An 18727-nucleotide genomic window follows, 5' to 3' on the forward strand; every position below is an offset into this window, starting at 1 on the left:
TTTCGCTGTTACAGACATAGAGTTGTTATTACCTGGTTTGGTTTTTTGTTTTTTTTTTTTCCCCTTCAGAAAAAAACCAGAATTTAACTCCTGTCAATGGAAAAAAAACTTTCCAAAAGGTGTGTGTGTTCCTGCCACTTATCAAGATTTCTATTTAACGTTCTTCTGTAGCTAGAATATGTGCTGCCAGTGCCAGATGGCACAGTCTCTTAGAGAAGAACTAGCTTTTGCTTAGTAGTAATGCAGACAAACAATACCAAATTAGCATAAGCAAATGTCAGTGAGTTAACATAAAGCCTGTGCTCTTTCTGTCTTTTCTTCTTTTCCTAGGCCATGGGTGTTGAGAGTGACCAAGAGATTGTACAGATGATTGGCACAGAGGAACATGTGATGGCTGCATTTGCTCCTAGTCTGGAAGAATGCCAAAAAGCTCAGATTTTTACACAAATGCAGGTGTGTTTTTTCACATAGCCAGAGGCCATAACCTGAAGACCATGGGTATTGACCACTTTGCTGTGTCATCAGTCAGCATACACTTTGTGTTTTGAGGATTGTTTTTTGGGGGGTTAAGCTGAGAGTTTTTAAGGGGGCAGGACCTGTTCAAAAGTGAAGTTTTGCTCTCATTACCTAACTGAAAAAAAAAAAAAAAACAAAGTCAAGAAATGCCTTGTTTTCAGAAGTCCAGGGTTATGTTTTAATGTATGTGGCAAGTAGAAATGTCTGTAAGGTTAGAGTTTTTTTTATTGAGGACAGTTCTCATTTCTAAGAAAGGTATTGCCTACCTCATTTGGTAGAAGTCCTATTGATGTTGACGTGGCCGTTTCAACGTGTATAGATGTTCTCTTCCAATTCTAATCTTTTGTATAAAGCCCACAATAATAGCCACCCTCCACCCTGTTAAAAACTCACCAGAATGCTCATCAGCTTGTGTGCACTTTTTAAATTATGCAGATCACAGGCCATTTTAGTGGTGGCATTTCCATCATATACACACTAATCTGCTAGAAGAAGCTTTTGAAGATTAGACTTATTCCTACTATTTCATTGTAAACTTTAGCAAATCTTTCCATGTGTGATACTGAGTATTGCAAAGCAAATGCATTTCTAGTTTGCATCACCTGGGGAGTTTCAGGGTTAGAGGTAGCATGAAGGCTGCCTAATTCAGAGTCAGGAAAGTAAAATGGTGATGCTGGGGGAACATAGAGAAATGTGAAGCATTCAGGGAAGTAGAAAAGCAGAAATGCAGAAGTTAGTCTTTGCGAGAAATGTAAAATTAAGTAAAAAAAAAAGTGAGCTATTTGAGGAAGAAAGTAAGAGAGGGAAAGGATATTGTGTCATTTAGTGGAGAGGATAATTCTTTGGCATAGGGGGCATGGCTTCATTTCCAGGCAGGAATTTCCTGTATGGAGCTGGATAATTTAGTTACCTCATCTGACCCTAAATTACACAGGCAGATTCCATTTCTTGGACAACTTCTAAGAGAGTAAAAATCCAGTAATCATTGCAAGGTACTCTTGGCGGCAGATGTGGATGCCACACAGTAGCGTTTGTGCCTATTAAACAGCAAATGCCACCTCGTAGTTTAATATACAAATTAAACTTATTAAGTACATAAAAGAGCTGGAGGTGAAAAGTTAAATTAGATAACTTTGGAATTTATATAATCCCTTTTCCTATATCTGTGCAATCCCCTCTCTTTTCCTTCACCACTTCCTACTCCCAATGTTATCAACACATGATAAACAACATGTTGTATATCTAATTCTAATCAATGGTGTCGATTTTCATGGGTTTTTATTAGCAACACTTATGTGTTTGGCATTATGCACTTCACTTGGAGTTTGTATCATCTGTGGCTAATGGAATTGCACTAACTGGAGAACACATACAGATCTCTGTAATCTCTGTGTTTATTTGTATATTTACAGTTCTGATATTAACTCAAATTTATTCCTTGACAGGCATTGAAGTACATTGGAAACAAAGTACGAAGGCAAAGAATGTGGGGAGGCCCAAAGAAAACAAAGATGGAAGAAGCACGAGAGCTGTTAGCATCAACTATCCTGACCCACGTTCTTGTATGTATTGTTTTGGATTTTTTTTTTTTAACTGGAGAAAATTTGTGATTATTTATGATGTGAGCTTTGTTGATGCGGTCTTTGCTTTGTAGCTGAGATAAAGTAAATCATACTCAAAATAAGGGACAATATTTGGATTGAGTCAAAAGTAATCTTCATGTTTATGAAATGCTGTACCAGTGAACTACTTACCATATGATGCATTTTTTCTACACAGCCAGGCAGTATCAGCTGTTAGTTCAGGACCTTATTTTCATTACCTGTACATTTATTCTGATTTGTTTTCATTTACTATCTGTTTCAGGGTCACTAATGTGTATTAGTTGTAGCATTTTTTAAGAAGGTAAAGCGCACAAATTCTTTTTGTAACTCCTCAGTCAGCCCAGATTACGCATTATTTAAATCAATGTGTTTGTATGAGTAAGAACTAAGGAACTGATCCCGAAACATCAGTATATTTTTGTTTGTTTACAGGTGAAGGAATTCAATTTTCGTGCCAAGTGCATATACACAGCAGTGATGGTGCGCAGAGTAATTTTGGCTCAAGGAGAAAATAAAGTAGATGACAGAGACTACTATGGAAATAAACGTCTGGAGTTGGCAGGGCAGGTGAGTTTTTACTTAAGAGCAAAGTGCTCTTCTGCGGTTTTGTTACTATCTGCTCTTAAAAGATGCAGAATAAGGAGCATCCCTGTCCTACTGACTGAAGTGTTTTTTCCTTTCATTGTATTTTTATTGGCTTTTCTCTATGGGCTCAGATATTCTTCCCTGTTTGAGTCTAATAAATTGTATCCTCAGTTCCGTATTGCCCCTTTATACCAGATGAAAGGACAGAGCAGTGTAAATACGGCATCAGTTCTAGTTCCATTGCAACACTGTTGGTGCCAAGAACGCAGCCGGTGAGATCCATCTTCCAGTGTCCCCCACTAAGCAACTGGGCAAGGGAATAAACTGGGACCAAGTAGGTGCCTGTGTGTCAGGTCCAAGCTGTCCCTCTGTGGAGAACCCATCTTGTGCAGCAGCTCACAGAACAGCCACTCAAGCCTGCTGTAATCTGGTGAAGCCCATAAGGCTGCTTATTTGTTGTCAACTGTCTTTCTAGCATGTAGAGTAGCAGGAATTAATAAAACAAGTGTGGATTGGGTGGAATTCTCTGCTTGCAGAATTCTGGCACTGGAGGTAGAAGCAGTAACAAAGGAGGGCTGTGAAGGAAGGAATGGTTTGAGGTGTCTGACTGGCACTGCTCTTGTGCAGAGAGGGTGAGAGTTCACAGCTGTTGGCCAAGCTACATTCTCCTAATGCAGTGGGAATTTGCCTAGTACGTGGAGGAACTGCCTGGTTACAATGGCATGGACTTTTTTTCCTGGCCATGCGTGATTATCTGATTAACCAATTTAGATCAGGATTGGACTTTTTTTACTGTGCTCTGTATTAACTTAAGTTGCAGTTTTGTCAGCCAGTATGATCTCTGGTTATTGATCACAGATTAGTTGAGGCCACTGTGCATTATGCATCAAATGGGAGAAACTGTGCATCTCTGCTCTCCACATAATTTGTGTTGGGATTTCTGTTGTGGTACAAGTAAGAGTTCTGTTCCTTGTTGTTCATATCCAGGGGGAATTCTCATCTTACTGTATTTTTTATGATGTGTGCTTGCGTGTTCTCTCATACTCCTGTTCTCCTTTGCACCTTGCCCTGTCCTCCATGCACGCATGTGAACACACACACAGAGCGTGCAATCATTTCAGAGTGAAAACATGTGCTTTGCCTCCTCCTTTTCTGAAGAAACTAAGATGACACTCTTGAACATACTCTTAAGCACAAATAAAAGGGAAAAAAATCTTCTAACTTGTTAGGGGAAAAACACCTCCTTTCTTCAAATAATATGTTGACTGTTCATCAAACTTGTGTGCTGAAGCAGAACCTATTTGTGAAGTGCAAGAAGTAGCACGAGGACATTAGTGCAGTATTCTAATGGGGCAAATATTGTAAGATGTGATGGATTTATTTGGTTTCTGCTGTAATATTGTTGATTTAGTTCACTATGACTGTAATCAGTAAAATCAATTGTTGCTTTGTCATCATATTGTTCTTAATTGGATTGAACGTGTAGTTAGTTTTTTCCCAATGTTTTTAGAGGCAGAAAGTAGAGCAGATAAGTTTTCTGCAAGCTCTAAAAAGAAGGCCTCTGCTCAAATAGTAACAACTGAAGTAGTTTTAAATTAGCTGGGAAGAGCTTTTAAATGTAGAGGATCATAATAACAAAGCCAGTGCACATATCAAGGAGAACTATACAGGGAGGGTTGTAACAGTTGATTAAGACTGGTTCTGGCTCCCTTGTGATATTTTAAAAACTCATTTCAAGCTGAACACCTGAGTTCCTTTCTGTCACCTTATCGGTGTAATATTAATTTGATTGGATTACAGACCAAAAAGTGTAGAGATTTTTTGCCAGTTTCTAAATGTTTGTGCTTAGCTAAAGTTTGAGTGGATAAAATGGTTGCCGCTTGTTCTTTTAATGCCAGCATGTTCCTGGAATAAAAATCCTGACGATTTAAAATTTGAATAAAGAAGAAAAGGAGAAAAGATTCCCCTGTGAGGAGGAAAACATAGTGGTCTAAACAATGTAAAGACATAAAGGGCATTGTGTTTATAAAAATGTGTGAAAACAATAGCTGCTAATTTCACACCCCAAGGGACAAGAGAGTATGAAATGTGCTTTAGCTTTAGATAACAGAGTTGGATCCAGTGGCCAGCCTGGTTTACAGAGCTTTCTCTTAGTCTTTCTGCCACTAGAGGCTGGGTAGGCCAGGTGCCAGCTGAGGTGTTAGCAAAACCTACCGATTTCAGGCTTAATCTTTTCACCTACCTTTTCTCTTCCCTTAATGTGTTCATTATTTGCTAAGCAATACTCAGTTCTTTGTCCTGTCTTTTTGTGTGTGTGTGTGTGTTTCTAATGCAGCTTGCTTTGTATGAGTGAGATATGGAACAGCACCAAAATCCGGCACCCTGGAAAGCAAGGGATTTCTACCCTGTGACAAAAGAATACCGCCTTGACTTCAGAGATTGCCTAATCCCAGCTGTTCTGATAATATAATTAAGGCTGCCTAATGTCTTTAATTTTGCAACCAGTTTGTGTGAAAGGGAGAATTTGGCACTCTAAAGGCTTAAACGCTAAATAGCAATCTCAAGGCGCCTAATTAGAATTCTCTGACATTAAGCTAATTGGTGAAACTGTATTTCAGCAGCTTAACTCCTTTATTAATTTTTCTTAGGATTTTCAATGAAAATCAATTGATGAGCTGTCAGTATGGGTTTTTTTTTTCTTAGATATAATTTGCTCTTTAGTGCTCCTGTCTGAAGCAGGCTGAAAGGCCCTGGACTAACTATGAAATCCATTGAATATTATCACTGGCATTCCATCCATTTTCTTTAATCTTTTGCTCTTGACCTAAATAAGGTGGTTACTGTGAGATTCTACTTTGCCAAATAGTCAGAGCTCTTACAGGCCAAGAGTCTGTGAGTGAAGTTAGCAAAGTCTGACGCTTTTCAGACCGGCAAGTAGTAGCAAGTTGGTGTTCTTGGGGTGTAATATATTTTATTAGTCGAAGAAGAGGAATGATGGTGTATTAATAATCCCTATGATATGTGGAATTAGGAGATTTTTGCAATTTATGATCAAGAAACCAAATATGAAAACATTTTCTGAGTTAATTCTTTTGAATGTTCTGTTAAATCTTTTGTTAAATGTTTAAATCCTGCTCAAACCTGTTGACACTGGATTTATACCGTGACTGATTTCAAAACAGTTCTGTTCTTACTTGACAAGACTCTGAGACATTGTAAAACTGTGCACATTCCTTCCTTTTGCATTTTTCCTGCTTTTGAAATACTTGCCTCATAATATAGTTTTTGGAGACTCTACTGGGTTCTTCTTCCTAATATGATGTTTCATAAAAGATGCTTTTATTTCTAATGGAAATCTGGTATAAATGAGCTGTGACATCACAGGTGAGTTGCAGGTGACTGGATTTCTTTTAACACTGGTGAGAGGGTATTGCCTTGTAAATGTTAAGAGTACTAAAAGCATCAGGAAGGGAAGGAAAGTCCACAACACCTTCCTCTCCTGCCAAGACCAGGTCTCAAAAAGCCACTTAACTGGTTTTCAGCAAGAATTTTCTGTCCAGAGGAGAAATAGGATTCCATTCTTGTCAAGGTTTAGCATAGTGTGTGTTACTGCTGGTTTTACAATTCAGTGATTGAACACTGAGTGTTCTTCATGTTTTGTAGAGTAGGCTGTCAAAGATAATCCAGTGTTGTTGTCCATAAGGCATTTTTAGTTCTTCTGACATTTGGAACTGCTATGAAATAAAGTCCCAGGACAGGACTGCCAGGCTTTAGAATTTACACAGCTTTCTTGCAAACCTAATAATTGTGAACACTTAAAATGTATCATGTCATGCATATTAAAGTGTTTTGGGAAGCTATTGGTGCCTGCAAGGAGAGGTTGAGCAAACTGCAGAAGCAAAGCAGATTGGAGAGCAAAAAAGATCAGATTGCAAACTTGGGTAGTCTTTTCCTTTTACGGCTATTTTAAGAACTAGACGTAATTAGTAGACATATATGTAAAACAATTGGCTGAAATTACAAAACTTTTGAAAGGTTGTATTACTGGGGGGGGGGTGTGTGTATGTGTGTCGGTTCAGCTGTGTTACATTGCTTCTTTGCTCAAACTGTAGATAACTCTGTTTTTAAGGGAGAGATGTGGAAATCCAGGCAGTAGCACTTCTAGGAAAGGGTGGCAGGTGCTGAAGCAGGCAGGCTCTCTGTGGCTGTAATTGGTTTTCCATAGACTGTGATTCACAGAAAGTAGCAGAATAAACATGTGTCTGAGTGAGGGACCTGCCTGTGTCGTGTGAGATGTCTTGTCGGCTGTCAAGAGCAGAGGTTGCTTCTGGGCCTCTAAAAAAGTCTGGTTTAGTTCTGTTTGTCCAGAAGCAATGGTAACTGTGCACCTTCTGTGCTCCAGTCTGGTCTTGCAAACCATGCACTGCTTCCACACTCTGTGCTGCTGAGTTGCTTCTCCTCAGGGTCCCTTACAGTCACTTGGGTGTCTGTCTTGTTCGTTTTAAGTGGGTCCTGGGAAGTGGTACTTTAAACAGCTTTTCCCACTTTTAGTAATAGAATATCTCAAAGTGACTCTTCACTTACTGCTTTACTGCAGTTACTCCATCCAGTATTAGAACAGAAGCTGGTCTTGCCTCCAAATCATGTGTGTAATTCAAGGTTGTACATTTAGGATATTAAATCTTTGAAAGAGTTTGTTGACTTTAGGAAGGAAGAAGAGGCTCAGATGGATTATAATGTGGCAGATGAGGGAAAGCAGTTAGTAAATGGATAATATAGAGATGCTAAGATATGGTGAAGGAAGGATTAAGGCAAACCAAAAAGGAATAAATGCATAGGTGTAGACCATTCTTCTACTTCATTTGCTTTCTGTTATGAGATCATTTCTCTAATATTGCACTTTAACAAGGAAGAAAACTTCTGAGAAAAAAATATAATTTGAGAAACAGGACAGATATTTTTGAACTGACAAGAAGTATAAAGGTAGAAATATTAAACATATGTTCTGTCTCCTCCCACTATTGCACAGACCTGGAGAAGTATCGTTTTTCCCTTAATCCAATCCTTTTGTATTTCCAGCTGCTTTCTCTTCTGTTTGAAGATTTGTTCAAAAAATTTAACTCTGAACTGAAAAAGATTGCTGACCAGGTAATCCCCAAGCAACGTGCAGCTCAGTTTGATGTGGTGAAGCATATGCGTCAAGACCAAATCACCAATGGCATGGTTAATGCCATCTCCACAGTAAGTGTTTTTGCTTTTGTTTCAGTGTGTAAAGTTTGTCCACCATAACGAATGCTGGAAATGTGTAAATTTTGTTCTGATGACTCTATTATCTTCAGTCATAAAAGCAAATCTATTTAATGTCTTTATAGATTAAAATTGCAAAACTCTGTCATGGGCAGGGCTTTTGGAATTCACTGAAGAATCAATCATCTAACCACTTTTTATTTCACTGTTTATTTCAAAGTGGTATTTTAGTATTTGTGAAAGAATCATGGAATCATAGAGTCATAGAATTGTTTTGGTTGGAAGAGACCTTTAAGATCATCAGGTCCCAGCACTGGGAACCCAGCATTGTCAGGTCACCACTAAACCATGTCTCTCAGCCCCACATCGACATATCTTTTAAATCCCTCCACGGCTGACCACCACTTCCTATTTCAGTGCTTGACAACCCTTTCAGTGAAGAATGTTTTCCTAATACTCGTTCCAAACCTCCCCTGGTGCAATTGGAGTCTGTTTCCTCTTATCCTAGTGCTTGTTACTTGGGGTAACAGACCAACGCCCAGCTTGCTCCAGCCTCCTTTCAGCACCTCGATGTCTTTCTTATAGTGTTAGGCCCAAAACTGAACACAGTACTCAAGGTGCAGCCTCACCAGTGCTCAGTACAGGGGGATGATCACTCTCCTGGTCCTGCTGGCCACACTAGTTCTGATACAAGCCAGGATGCTGCTGGCCTTCTTGGCCACCTGGGTACAGTGCTGGCTCATGTACAGTTGGCTGTCAACCAACACCCCCAGGTCATTTTCTGCCAGGCAGCTTTCCAGCTACTCTTCCCCAAGACTGTAGCACTGCCTGGGGTTGTTGTGTCCCAGTGGCTGGACCCAGCACATGGCCTGGCTGAACCTCATACCATTGGCCTTGTCCGACAGATCCAGCCTGTCCAGACCAATGGTAGAAACAAACAAATTTAAAATAGTGATCATCTTTGTAGTTATCCAAAGTCCTATCTTCTAGGTTCTATTTGACTACTATTTGTTTGTGGGTTTTTTGGGGGGTTTGATATTTTTTATTACCTGGATTTAGCTAGCATCAGGTTACATCCTATGTCCAAAAGTGGTTGAAAAACAACTGGAAAACATCATGAACAGAAGACACCTTGGGGGGAGAGAGGGGAGGTAGGCAAACGTAAAAAAGCTGAATTTTGAGCTCTTTAAGGATAGTTACTTTTTACTCATACGAAGTTGCTAGTATGAGCAAATTTTCTGCCTAGAAATAGTATTTCTTGCTAATGACACTGAACTGTTTAACAGGGAAACTGCTACATGCTATGTTATTGAAAAAGAAAACCAACACAAAATAAACCCACAAGCATAATTAAGCCTTTAAGTATTTGTCTTGGCTAGATATTAGCCTGTGTCTGCCTTCTACTAGAACAAATATTTTCATTCATGCCAGTGGACAAGAACAAAAATACAGTTACTGGCTTTATCACTTACCACACACATATGCAAGAGCAATTTGTGAGATGGCTCCTGAAATTTATCTACTAGTTTGTAAATGACTTTGACATACATGATTTTTAAAGAAATTAGATTAGTCTAAGTATTTTAGTAGCTGGTAAAAATTGTGCAACTTAACTTTTAATCTTTGGAGCCCTTGAGAGGGCTTTTCTGCTTAGCATGAAACTGAGGTTTTTCTTTAGTTCTTGTAGACAAAATTAAGTCCACAAATTGCATCCAAACCCACCAACAGTCTGTTACTTACAAATCCCAGTGTTAAAGCTTATCACTAGTTTTATGAGTGCCCCAAATGTAGTTAAATCTCTACAGCGCACATAACCAAAGCAATTGACGGATTTGTTTCTCTAAATGCTGGTGCTTTCTTCTAGCCATTGCCAGTTTTTCCATTTGGACTGACAGAGATAAATCTGCAAACTATTCAGTACATATTTGTAAAGTCCTCCTTCTTCCACTATCTTTGGACTTTTTTTACTGCCACATAAGCAGTTAAACACCATCTGCTCTTAAGCATTGAAAATAATTTCTCAGGAACAATGCCCTGTGCATACTATTCAAGAGATTAAGCAAATACCATAAAAATGATTCTTGGAACCGTCAATCTCCAATCTCACCAGAATGCTTCAATGATAGCCTTAAAGAGCATGAAATAACTCAGCAGACTCATGATTACACCAGTAGCATGTAAAAGAATTTGTAGCACTGCTGCATCAACTATACAGTGGTGTTCAGTGATATTTACTGCAGGTCTTCTTGTTACCCTGGAAAATACCAGGAGAGAGGGTTGGTTGGGCAGTAATGCCACAGGCCTAATAGACGTTTCAGCATCTGCAGAGTCACCCTGTGCACTGAGGGAGCAACTTCCAGTTCGTAGGAGTTTTCAGTAAGAAGATCTCCCCTGAGAATGGTCTCACAACAGCCTGGGACCAATTTGGGGTTTTTTGGACAACTTTTGAAGGAGTCAGTCTGTCACTTTCAAAGCACAAAGAATTTTTAATATTATTTCTTCAGGCATAGTTTTTACCTCCCCTTTCTTCCAGTCTTTGAGATTTCACAGTCTTCTGGGCAGTGAAGAAGAAACCACATGCTACTTTGCACCACAGACACAATCTTTTCTAGCGTGCCTAAAACTACTAAATTATTGTATTCTTCCACTGGCGTTCTGATAACTGCCCATCCTTGAAGAATGAAATAGTCAGTGAGTGAACCCTTCCCAGGAAGCTTGAGCAAGTGGTCCGGTTTCTTTTGACTGACTTACCACTGGGCGTTATGTCTTCCCACGTTCTATAGCAGGCAAAAAGGGAAGTTCTGCAGATATTTGATAGTCTCTCCAGTGTAAGCAAATAGCAAAATCATTTGGGTGGGTGATGATTTCTTGTCGTTCATCACAAATTGGGATTGTGCTGTTAATGTATAAATACAGAAGCCAAGCCAGTCACCCTCTCATAATATGTCAGTGTAGTACAGCAAGCAAGCTTCAAATTATTTATTGGCATTGGTGAGCTGAGTTTATCAGAAAGTCTACGGAAATTATCAGAAAATAATCCTTGGAAAAGGTTACCTTTGAGATCTTTATTGCCTTTGGACTGACAAGTAGCTTGGTGGCTGAGGTAAAGAGCAGTAAGTGGAATGTAAACTTGCTGTGTCCGCTGAATCAGGTGCTGCGAACTGTGTATGAAGTAGACATCATAAAGTCAAACTGTAGCAACAAATTTCAAGATCTTAGAGTAGAGATTATGAAATCTGCTTGGTATGGAAACATAACTGTGTCAAACGTTCTGTGAACTTCACTGTTCTCCTAATCAAAACCACGAATGATAGAGCCTGTGATAGTCCTGAAGTGTGAAACCTCTGATATATGTGCATGGATCTTGCATTTTGTATTTGTTGTCATCCTACCAGAGAACTTGGATGGACCTAAATCCACCACACTCTTCTCCTGTGAGAAGACACATCAGCAAGTCTTCTTACTCTGGATTCTAAAAATAAAATGCTTCAAGAAAGTTACAGACAGCTTTGATGTCAGACTTCACCAGCATAAGTGCTTGTGCTTCCTATAAAAATAACAAATCACAAAAAATGCATCACTGAAAGTTTGTGGGATCAATTGTAAAAGTGGATTTCACTCAAGCTACCTTATTTTAAATACTCAAAATAATCTATAAAGGGAGAACACAAAATAACTCAATTCAGCTAAATTGGAGTATAGTACAAGTCTGTTATAACTAATAATTTATCTGTAGATAGGTAATTAGAAAGTCATTTTACACAAATGAGCACATTTCCTGGGTAAAGCTCTTCGGATATCGTTCTGTCTAGATACTGAAGAAAGACATGTAGTGACAAGACAGGGATAAACTACAATAACTTTTTTTGAACTTTCATTTTATTCTGCAGGGAAATTGGTCTCTGAAGAGATTCAAAATGGACCGCCAAGGCGTGACCCAAGTATTGTCCCGCTTGTCTTACATATCTGCCCTGGGAATGATGACTAGAATCTCTTCCCAGTTTGAAAAGACAAGGAAAGTGAGTGGTCCTCGATCACTACAGCCTTCTCAGTGGGGGATGCTCTGCCCATCTGACACTCCTGAAGGAGAGGTGAGGAACTTCTATTTTGCTTTCAGTATTTCTTGTCCTGGGAAATGGAGACACCGTTCATTTTGAAGCAGGTGATCTTCCATCAGAGGAAGAATTGTGATGGGAAGGTTTCTGGAGAGAGAAATTATCCCCAGGCTGATAACACAGCTTGTGTTACCTTCTCACATTCCATCTATTTGCATCATGATCCTCCTTATTATATTGCCTTTTTTCTCCTACCTGAGTGGACTGGATGGAAACTGTTCAGAAATCATTTGGCTGTATGAAAATGACATGAGGCCTCTCATTTTTGCAGCAGAGCTACTTGCTCTCCTGTGATCATAGCAAAAAGAGAGCAGTCCTAAACTCTTATCCATTTGTTCTGTAATAAGTGTTCTGTTTTGAAATTGCAGCATCAACCTGCAATTTTCCTAGAAACATTTGTGTAGCTTGAGGAAGAAGCACACCTTTGTATGTTTCATCATCCAGCTATTTCAAGCAAATGATCAGTACTGACAGTCTTTTTAGTTGTTTTGTTTTGTTTACTAAATAGAAAGTACTGGAGGAGCTCTGAACTTTCTGGCATAAATATGTAGTCAATATGAGCTAGTCTCATTAAGCAGCTGAAATAAAATTGCACTGTATAAGATACTTGGGTATTTTTCATTTTAAAATATCTAAGTTTGTGTTAGAACATCCAAGCTGACTGGCAATTTGATAAATAGATTGTTTTTTTACATTTCCATTAGGCTTCCAAGTAGCCCTTGCTTTCAAGACAGACATATAGGGTTATACATGGTTGGATAACTTAAGAATCACCTGTATTTTTTATTAGTTTGTAAATGCTAAAAACATTACATTTCAGTGTGTTATAGAAAATTCTTCCTTTCTTCCCTCCTAATTTTCAGTGTAGTTTGTTTTTTTCACTTTATACTTTGAATGTTTTCTTTATTTGTTCTTAAGTACAGTTTTGGAAGAAGAAATGTATAGTATTATACTTTGGAATAAAATGGATAATAGATGTCTTTTTTTATTTTAGGCTTGTGGTTTGGTTAAAAACCTTGCCCTCATGACTCATATTACTACAGATATGGAAGATGGCCCAATTATTAAATTGGCCAGTAATCTTGGAGTTGAAGATGTCAACTTGCTTTGTGGTGAAGAACTTTCATATCCAAATGTGTTCCTTGTTTTTCTTAATGGTATGTAACTTTTCAGCAGTCTGACTCAGATTTGTTGCTGACAGAGAGCAACACATTTTTGTTTGTGCCTCAGCGGTTTTTGGGGCACATCAACCGTAGGTGCCACATTCCATGTGTAGATAATTTAATCTCTAAATATTTTGATAAGAGTTAGGCAGAGTAGACGGGCCAGAAGATGGCACTTAGTTGTCTGAAGTTTTGTCCTCAAAACTCTGACTGCAGATGTGTGTAACTGGGAAACTGAAGCTTTTTGAGATTTCAGTAGTGTTTTTAAGCACGTTTTCATAAATAGGCACAAAAATACATACATCCTATTCCAGGTTTGTTTGGTTTTTTCAGGCATTCACCAAATGAAGTGCCGTTCATAAAGTATTTTTAAAAGACACTAATCCTGGTAGATGGGTAATAAATTTAAAAGTTCAGCGCTTCATTCACAGAAAGCATTTAATTTTACTGTGTTCTTTCTTTATTTTTTTATGTATTCATGCAATTTCTTTTAGAAACAGAAAGGAAACATCAGTTGTTGCGAAGTTTAGCAATGCTACTCTATAGCCTTAAGACCTTTTAAAGGGCAGCTTGCTTTATGAATGATTAGAAAAAGTTTGGCTTTGGAAAACAGACCCCTTTTTTTGTTAAGAGGATGATTTGGCATATGTACCTTGCATCTGCACACATGTTCCTTTTACAACTGATCTTTTGGTGTTTCTAAATCAAGAGGTACTATGATATCAGATTTCAAAATGCTGACATTTTAAGAACTACAACTGTGATTTAAAAATAGTCTTTTGTCAACAGCGTCCACTTCCAGGGCCTAGTATTTAATGTCTGTCACTGTGAATAAGTTCTCCATTTACCTTTGAGTTAAACAGCAGTTGTTCTTCAATCCTGCCTTTTCCTAGTTACATAAAAGCAACAGTTGACTGAACTGCATTTTTTTGCTTTGCTTTTCTGTGGCAGTATGTTAAAGATGAGGTGACACCACATGCACTAGTACTAAGTGAGGCAAACCCATCTACTGTTCAATCTATTAGTTTGTGGGGTTAATACATAAAAACTTTCAGGCTTGTGGATGGCTGACTTGATTCTGATTTAAACTTCTGACCTAAAGAGGGTAGAAAAACTGTTAAATAGAAAACCCTTAATCTATAAAGACCTTTGTATTGTCTTATAAACTCCCTCAAAGATCATACTTTGTCTCCTGCATTGAAGCTGTTGAAAAAAGAGCCAATTCTTATTCATGTCAGAAAAGGGAAACTTTATGGCAACGTTTATTATTTGCAAGAAGTAGAAAGTACTTCTGTGCATGCTAGACATGATCATAATTTGTGAGTATAGTGCTGGCTATGCAAAGAATGTACTGTGAATTTATTCTCTTTCTGAATAGGTAACATCCTTGGTGTCATACGTGATCATCAGAAATTAGTCCACACATTTAGGATAATGCGTCGAGCAGGTTATATCAATGAATTTGTTTCCATCTCTACAAATCTTTCTGACAGATGTGTCTACATTTCCTCTGATGGAGGGAGATTGTGCAGGTAAACATCTAATTGGAGCTACCTCACTAGTGAACTTACTATAAACACTGTTTTTATGCACTGTAAATACACTGGGCTAAGACTTCCACAGTAGAGACCTGGGCAAATTCAGTAGGACTTAAGCATCTCTTTTCTCCTTAAGTAGCCCTCCTTCAAAACAGATAGACCTGAGAAACATACTATATAGTCAAGCAACTTAAAAAAAAAAAAAATGCCCAAGTAAATCCATTTTACCTATAAACAAAAGTCAAAATGTTTTTTCGATCTTCTGTTATTTTTAAAAAAGGGATGGGGTATTAAAATCAACCAGATTGACAACTGTAGTCATGTTCAGTGTCCTTGGAGGTTTTTTTTACTTCCTGTGAAGTGTGAAAGAAGCAGCCACTTGTCTGATAGCCCATGAGTGTGGTATCACATTTTAGAATGAGAAACTACTCTTTATCTTCAAGGGCTTTTACTTCTGGTGCAAAACTTCCCCAGGTATATAGACCCACTTGCTACAGTACCGGGATGTGTAGCTGACAGTTTTGGTTTATTTCATTGCTTACCCTTAAGTAGGTGGGGGATTCAATCAGCCTGTAAGGAAGGTCTCTCCCTTGAGATGCATATGGTCTTTATTAAGACAGAAGGAGCGTCTGACTAACAGTCATGTCACAGAAGAAAGCAAATATTAGTGGGGTGGCTGAAATAAGAAAGAGCAGAACATAACAATATTCTGAGTTAGAAAATCAGGTTGATTTATAGTAGTTGCTAGGGACTCCAGTCAGATTATGGCAGTGCTGTGCTACATTGTTTACAAGTAAAACATCTCCAGGCCCAAGTAATCAGCCTAAAGAATAAGGCATAAAAGATGAACAAAGCAGAGACTGAGAGGCAGAACGAGTTAATAAATGTATGCATATTTTAGCATTGACTAGCTATCTGCCTTTTTTGTGTGTACTTTAAAGAAGCAGCAGTCATGACCACGGCTGGCATTCCACCTTATTCATTAATTGAATCTCAGAGTGTGTTGAATGCATTTTGAGGCACACGAGAGGTCCCAAAATAGTATATGTACAAACCATCAGTTAATCATACCTGGTCACAAGATCCAGAGTAGGGAGATACTCAATGGCAGAGAAATTACTTATCTAGTCAGGGCTAGTATCAGCTGTTCTGCGCATTTGGAGATGCAGCAAACTCGATTTATAAAACAGAGACAAGTGAAATTGTGTGGATTTCAAGTTTATCAAGTTTGCTCTGTGGCAACCCCTACCCTGCAATTGTTCAGATACCCCTATTAACCATTTGAAAGTGCTCATTAGTTTTCAAACAGTTATTTAGACTTCAGAGTGGACTCCACAAGTATCTTGTAGCTATTTGCTGCTCTTTATAAGAGCAACTTGTCCAAATAGCAACAGCCCTTGATGTTTCATTCTTGCATGCCATCCTTTGTGTCAGTGTTTTCTTGTGGTAAGGAAGCCTTCAGAGAACCATGTGCTGTTGAAATTTATGGATTCATCTGAGGTCACCCACAGTAAATGCCTGTACTTTACATTGTGTAAGTAAGAGCAGAATTCATTCTTGCATGTGGGCACTTAGGCACAAACTGTTCACTCAGGTGTTGTATGAAATCCTTGCAATATCCATGGAACTTAATGCTGTTCTTAGCTTTGTAGTTTGTGAAATCTTGCATCTTTTAAAATCATCAACAAAATGTGTAGGTAAAACTTTTAAAATGTTACTTTAAAAATCGGGGGGTGGAGGGGGGAAAGAAGCTTTCAGGATATCTGTGTATCAAACCAAGGTCTAAATAGTTACTGTTTGTGTTTATGTGGATATAAAGGTGTTAAAGGTGGATAAATATTATAAGTGGTTTATAAAATAGGTTGTATGTAGGCAGGGTTCTTGCTGTAAATATAAATTATGTTACCTGCCTAAGCACTTGCTATGAGAATACTTTTTTTTTTAAATTAATTGTAGACCCTACATAATTGTCAAGAAGCAGAAACCTGCAGTTACAAACAAGCATATGGAAGAGCTTGCTCAGGGATACAGGTACATAATTCAACTAGACTGTATTCATCTTCAATAAATAAATACTATGTGGAAATATTTCAGTCAGTATTTCACAGTCTTGGGGTTAGCTATGTAGAGAAGAAGTCTGCTCTATAGAAATCAATAATAGGCATATTGGATGTTTTCTGTCTAATGTCAAATTAAATGGTCTTATTTTGTTACTGCTGTGAAATCTGGTGATTATTTAGAATAAACACACCTCACAGCCTCATCTTTCTGCAAATGGAAATCCTGAGGCAGTATTGTCCTTCTGACTGAAAAAACAAACACTTCAAAGGAGTATCAACTTGAACACCCTAAACTAGGCACATTTGGAATTGCTTTATAAACTCTTTGTGAATTCTTGGTTTGAGTGTTTAAAAAAAAGCGTTTAAATTTAGCTTCATCTAAATTTTCAAAACCATCACAAAAACTTCCCTAGATTACCCCTATGTTTGCCTGCATTTATAGTGATGATGAGTACATACAGGAAGATTTTATTTAGTTGTTCAGATAAGTAACAATGGTCAGTCATTGTTTGAAGCAGTGATTGGGCAAGGGGACTACTTAAAAAAAAATCTTTAAATATTTACGTGTTTTCCTTAAATATGTAAAATGCGCAGAACTTTTCATATAATAGTATTTCTCTAATTCAACTTCTACACATTTCATTACTTCAATATATATATTATATAGTTTTATTTTTGCAGAAATATAATAAAAGACAGTACTCCTAGTGTAACTTTTTTATTGAACTGCAGGAATTTTGAAGACTTCTTGCACGAAGGCCTTGTTGAATATTTGGATGTCAATGAAGAAAATGACTGTAATATTGCACTATATGAACATACAATTAATAAGTAAGTATGCATTCAGACTAAACACTGGCACAAGGAAGACTTTCATAGGGTGGCTCTGAAATGCAAGCATATTAATTATGTTACTGTTTTCCCACACATAAACAGCTCCCTTGCCAATGGTTGAAACAAATCCAGGTGAAAGCTAAAGAAAAATCTAATTGCAGGCATCCTAAATTATCCATAGGATAGTAGAAAAAATGATTTAACTTTTGGGTTTTGAGAGATCTGTACCTGTTTCTAACAGTAACATGAATTACTTGAAGGTATATCTTGTTTCTGTGGATGTGGATTTCTTTGTCCTAATCATTGGGCTGCTCGTCATAAGTAACTTTATACAACAGAAAGCTGGGAGGCAAATGATTCCACATGTTAAATGACAATCTTAGCGTGTCATGATTGTCATTTGGAAGAATATCTCTCTCTTATGGCTGCAGAGGGACCCTAGACAAGCAGCTTATACTAAATAGCTGAATTATTGGAATGAGACCTTCTTGGATGTATAATAGGCCCTGATAAAAATGTGTGTGTCATTCTGTGTATTCTTTGCACATATGTTAAATCCATTCCTGGTATGTGATTTTCATTTAGATTTCCAGATTTGTTGTATTTTCTACCTGTGTGAAGGACCTGGTGCTTTGTGTTTTTTTTTCCTCTGTCTTGCAGATGTGATTAAAGACCCCACATTAAAGGAAGGATTATTTCAAGTTTTTAAGTCCTCCTAGCTTTTTACTTTTAATATTTCTCTGACAATATCTTGTCAACTGAAGGCTGCATATAAGATGTTAGAAGTTATCTCCATGAAATGTTTGATCAGTAGATTTATGCAGAAAATGCATTTCTAAATGTTCTGTCCTGGTCAAGTACTCATGGAAGCCAATAGCAACACATCATTGATTTCAGTGGAGCTGGATGAGACCTTCAGTTATCTTTAACCTTTGCGAGATGAAATGTGTTAGCTTTGCTAATTAAATTGTATTGTGCCTGCCCAGGCTTTTGAAGACTTTATCACATTAAGAAATTACTTTTGCATACTCTTGGCTGGCTTCCGTAGACCCGCGCAAAGAAGAG

General features: G+C 37.9%; 1 protein-coding gene across 1 annotated transcript in view; it reads left to right on the forward strand.

Annotated features, from left to right (window-relative positions):
• Window positions 1–330: 330 nt before the first annotated feature.
• POLR3B (polymerase (RNA) III (DNA directed) polypeptide B) overlaps window positions 331–18727 on the forward strand; it is a gene marked incomplete at its 5' end in the record, with an annotated part of 51570 nt that continues 33173 nt past the window's right edge. Inside the window, 9 exons of the mRNA XM_008935952.1 lie at window positions 331–453; window positions 1962–2078; window positions 2553–2687; window positions 7785–7946; window positions 11843–12043; window positions 13062–13224; window positions 14609–14762; window positions 16725–16799; window positions 17561–17659. Of these exons, the coding sequence (XP_008934200.1) occupies window positions 331–453; window positions 1962–2078; window positions 2553–2687; window positions 7785–7946; window positions 11843–12043; window positions 13062–13224; window positions 14609–14762; window positions 16725–16799; window positions 17561–17659 (1229 nt within the window). The remainder of the gene's footprint in view (window positions 454–1961; window positions 2079–2552; window positions 2688–7784; window positions 7947–11842; window positions 12044–13061; window positions 13225–14608; window positions 14763–16724; window positions 16800–17560; window positions 17660–18727) is intronic.

The sequence above is a fragment of the Merops nubicus genome, unplaced genomic scaffold, assembly GCF_000691845.1.
Source record: "Merops nubicus isolate BGI_N331 unplaced genomic scaffold, ASM69184v1 scaffold43442, whole genome shotgun sequence".
Taxonomy (NCBI): domain Eukaryota; kingdom Metazoa; phylum Chordata; class Aves; order Coraciiformes; family Meropidae; genus Merops; species Merops nubicus.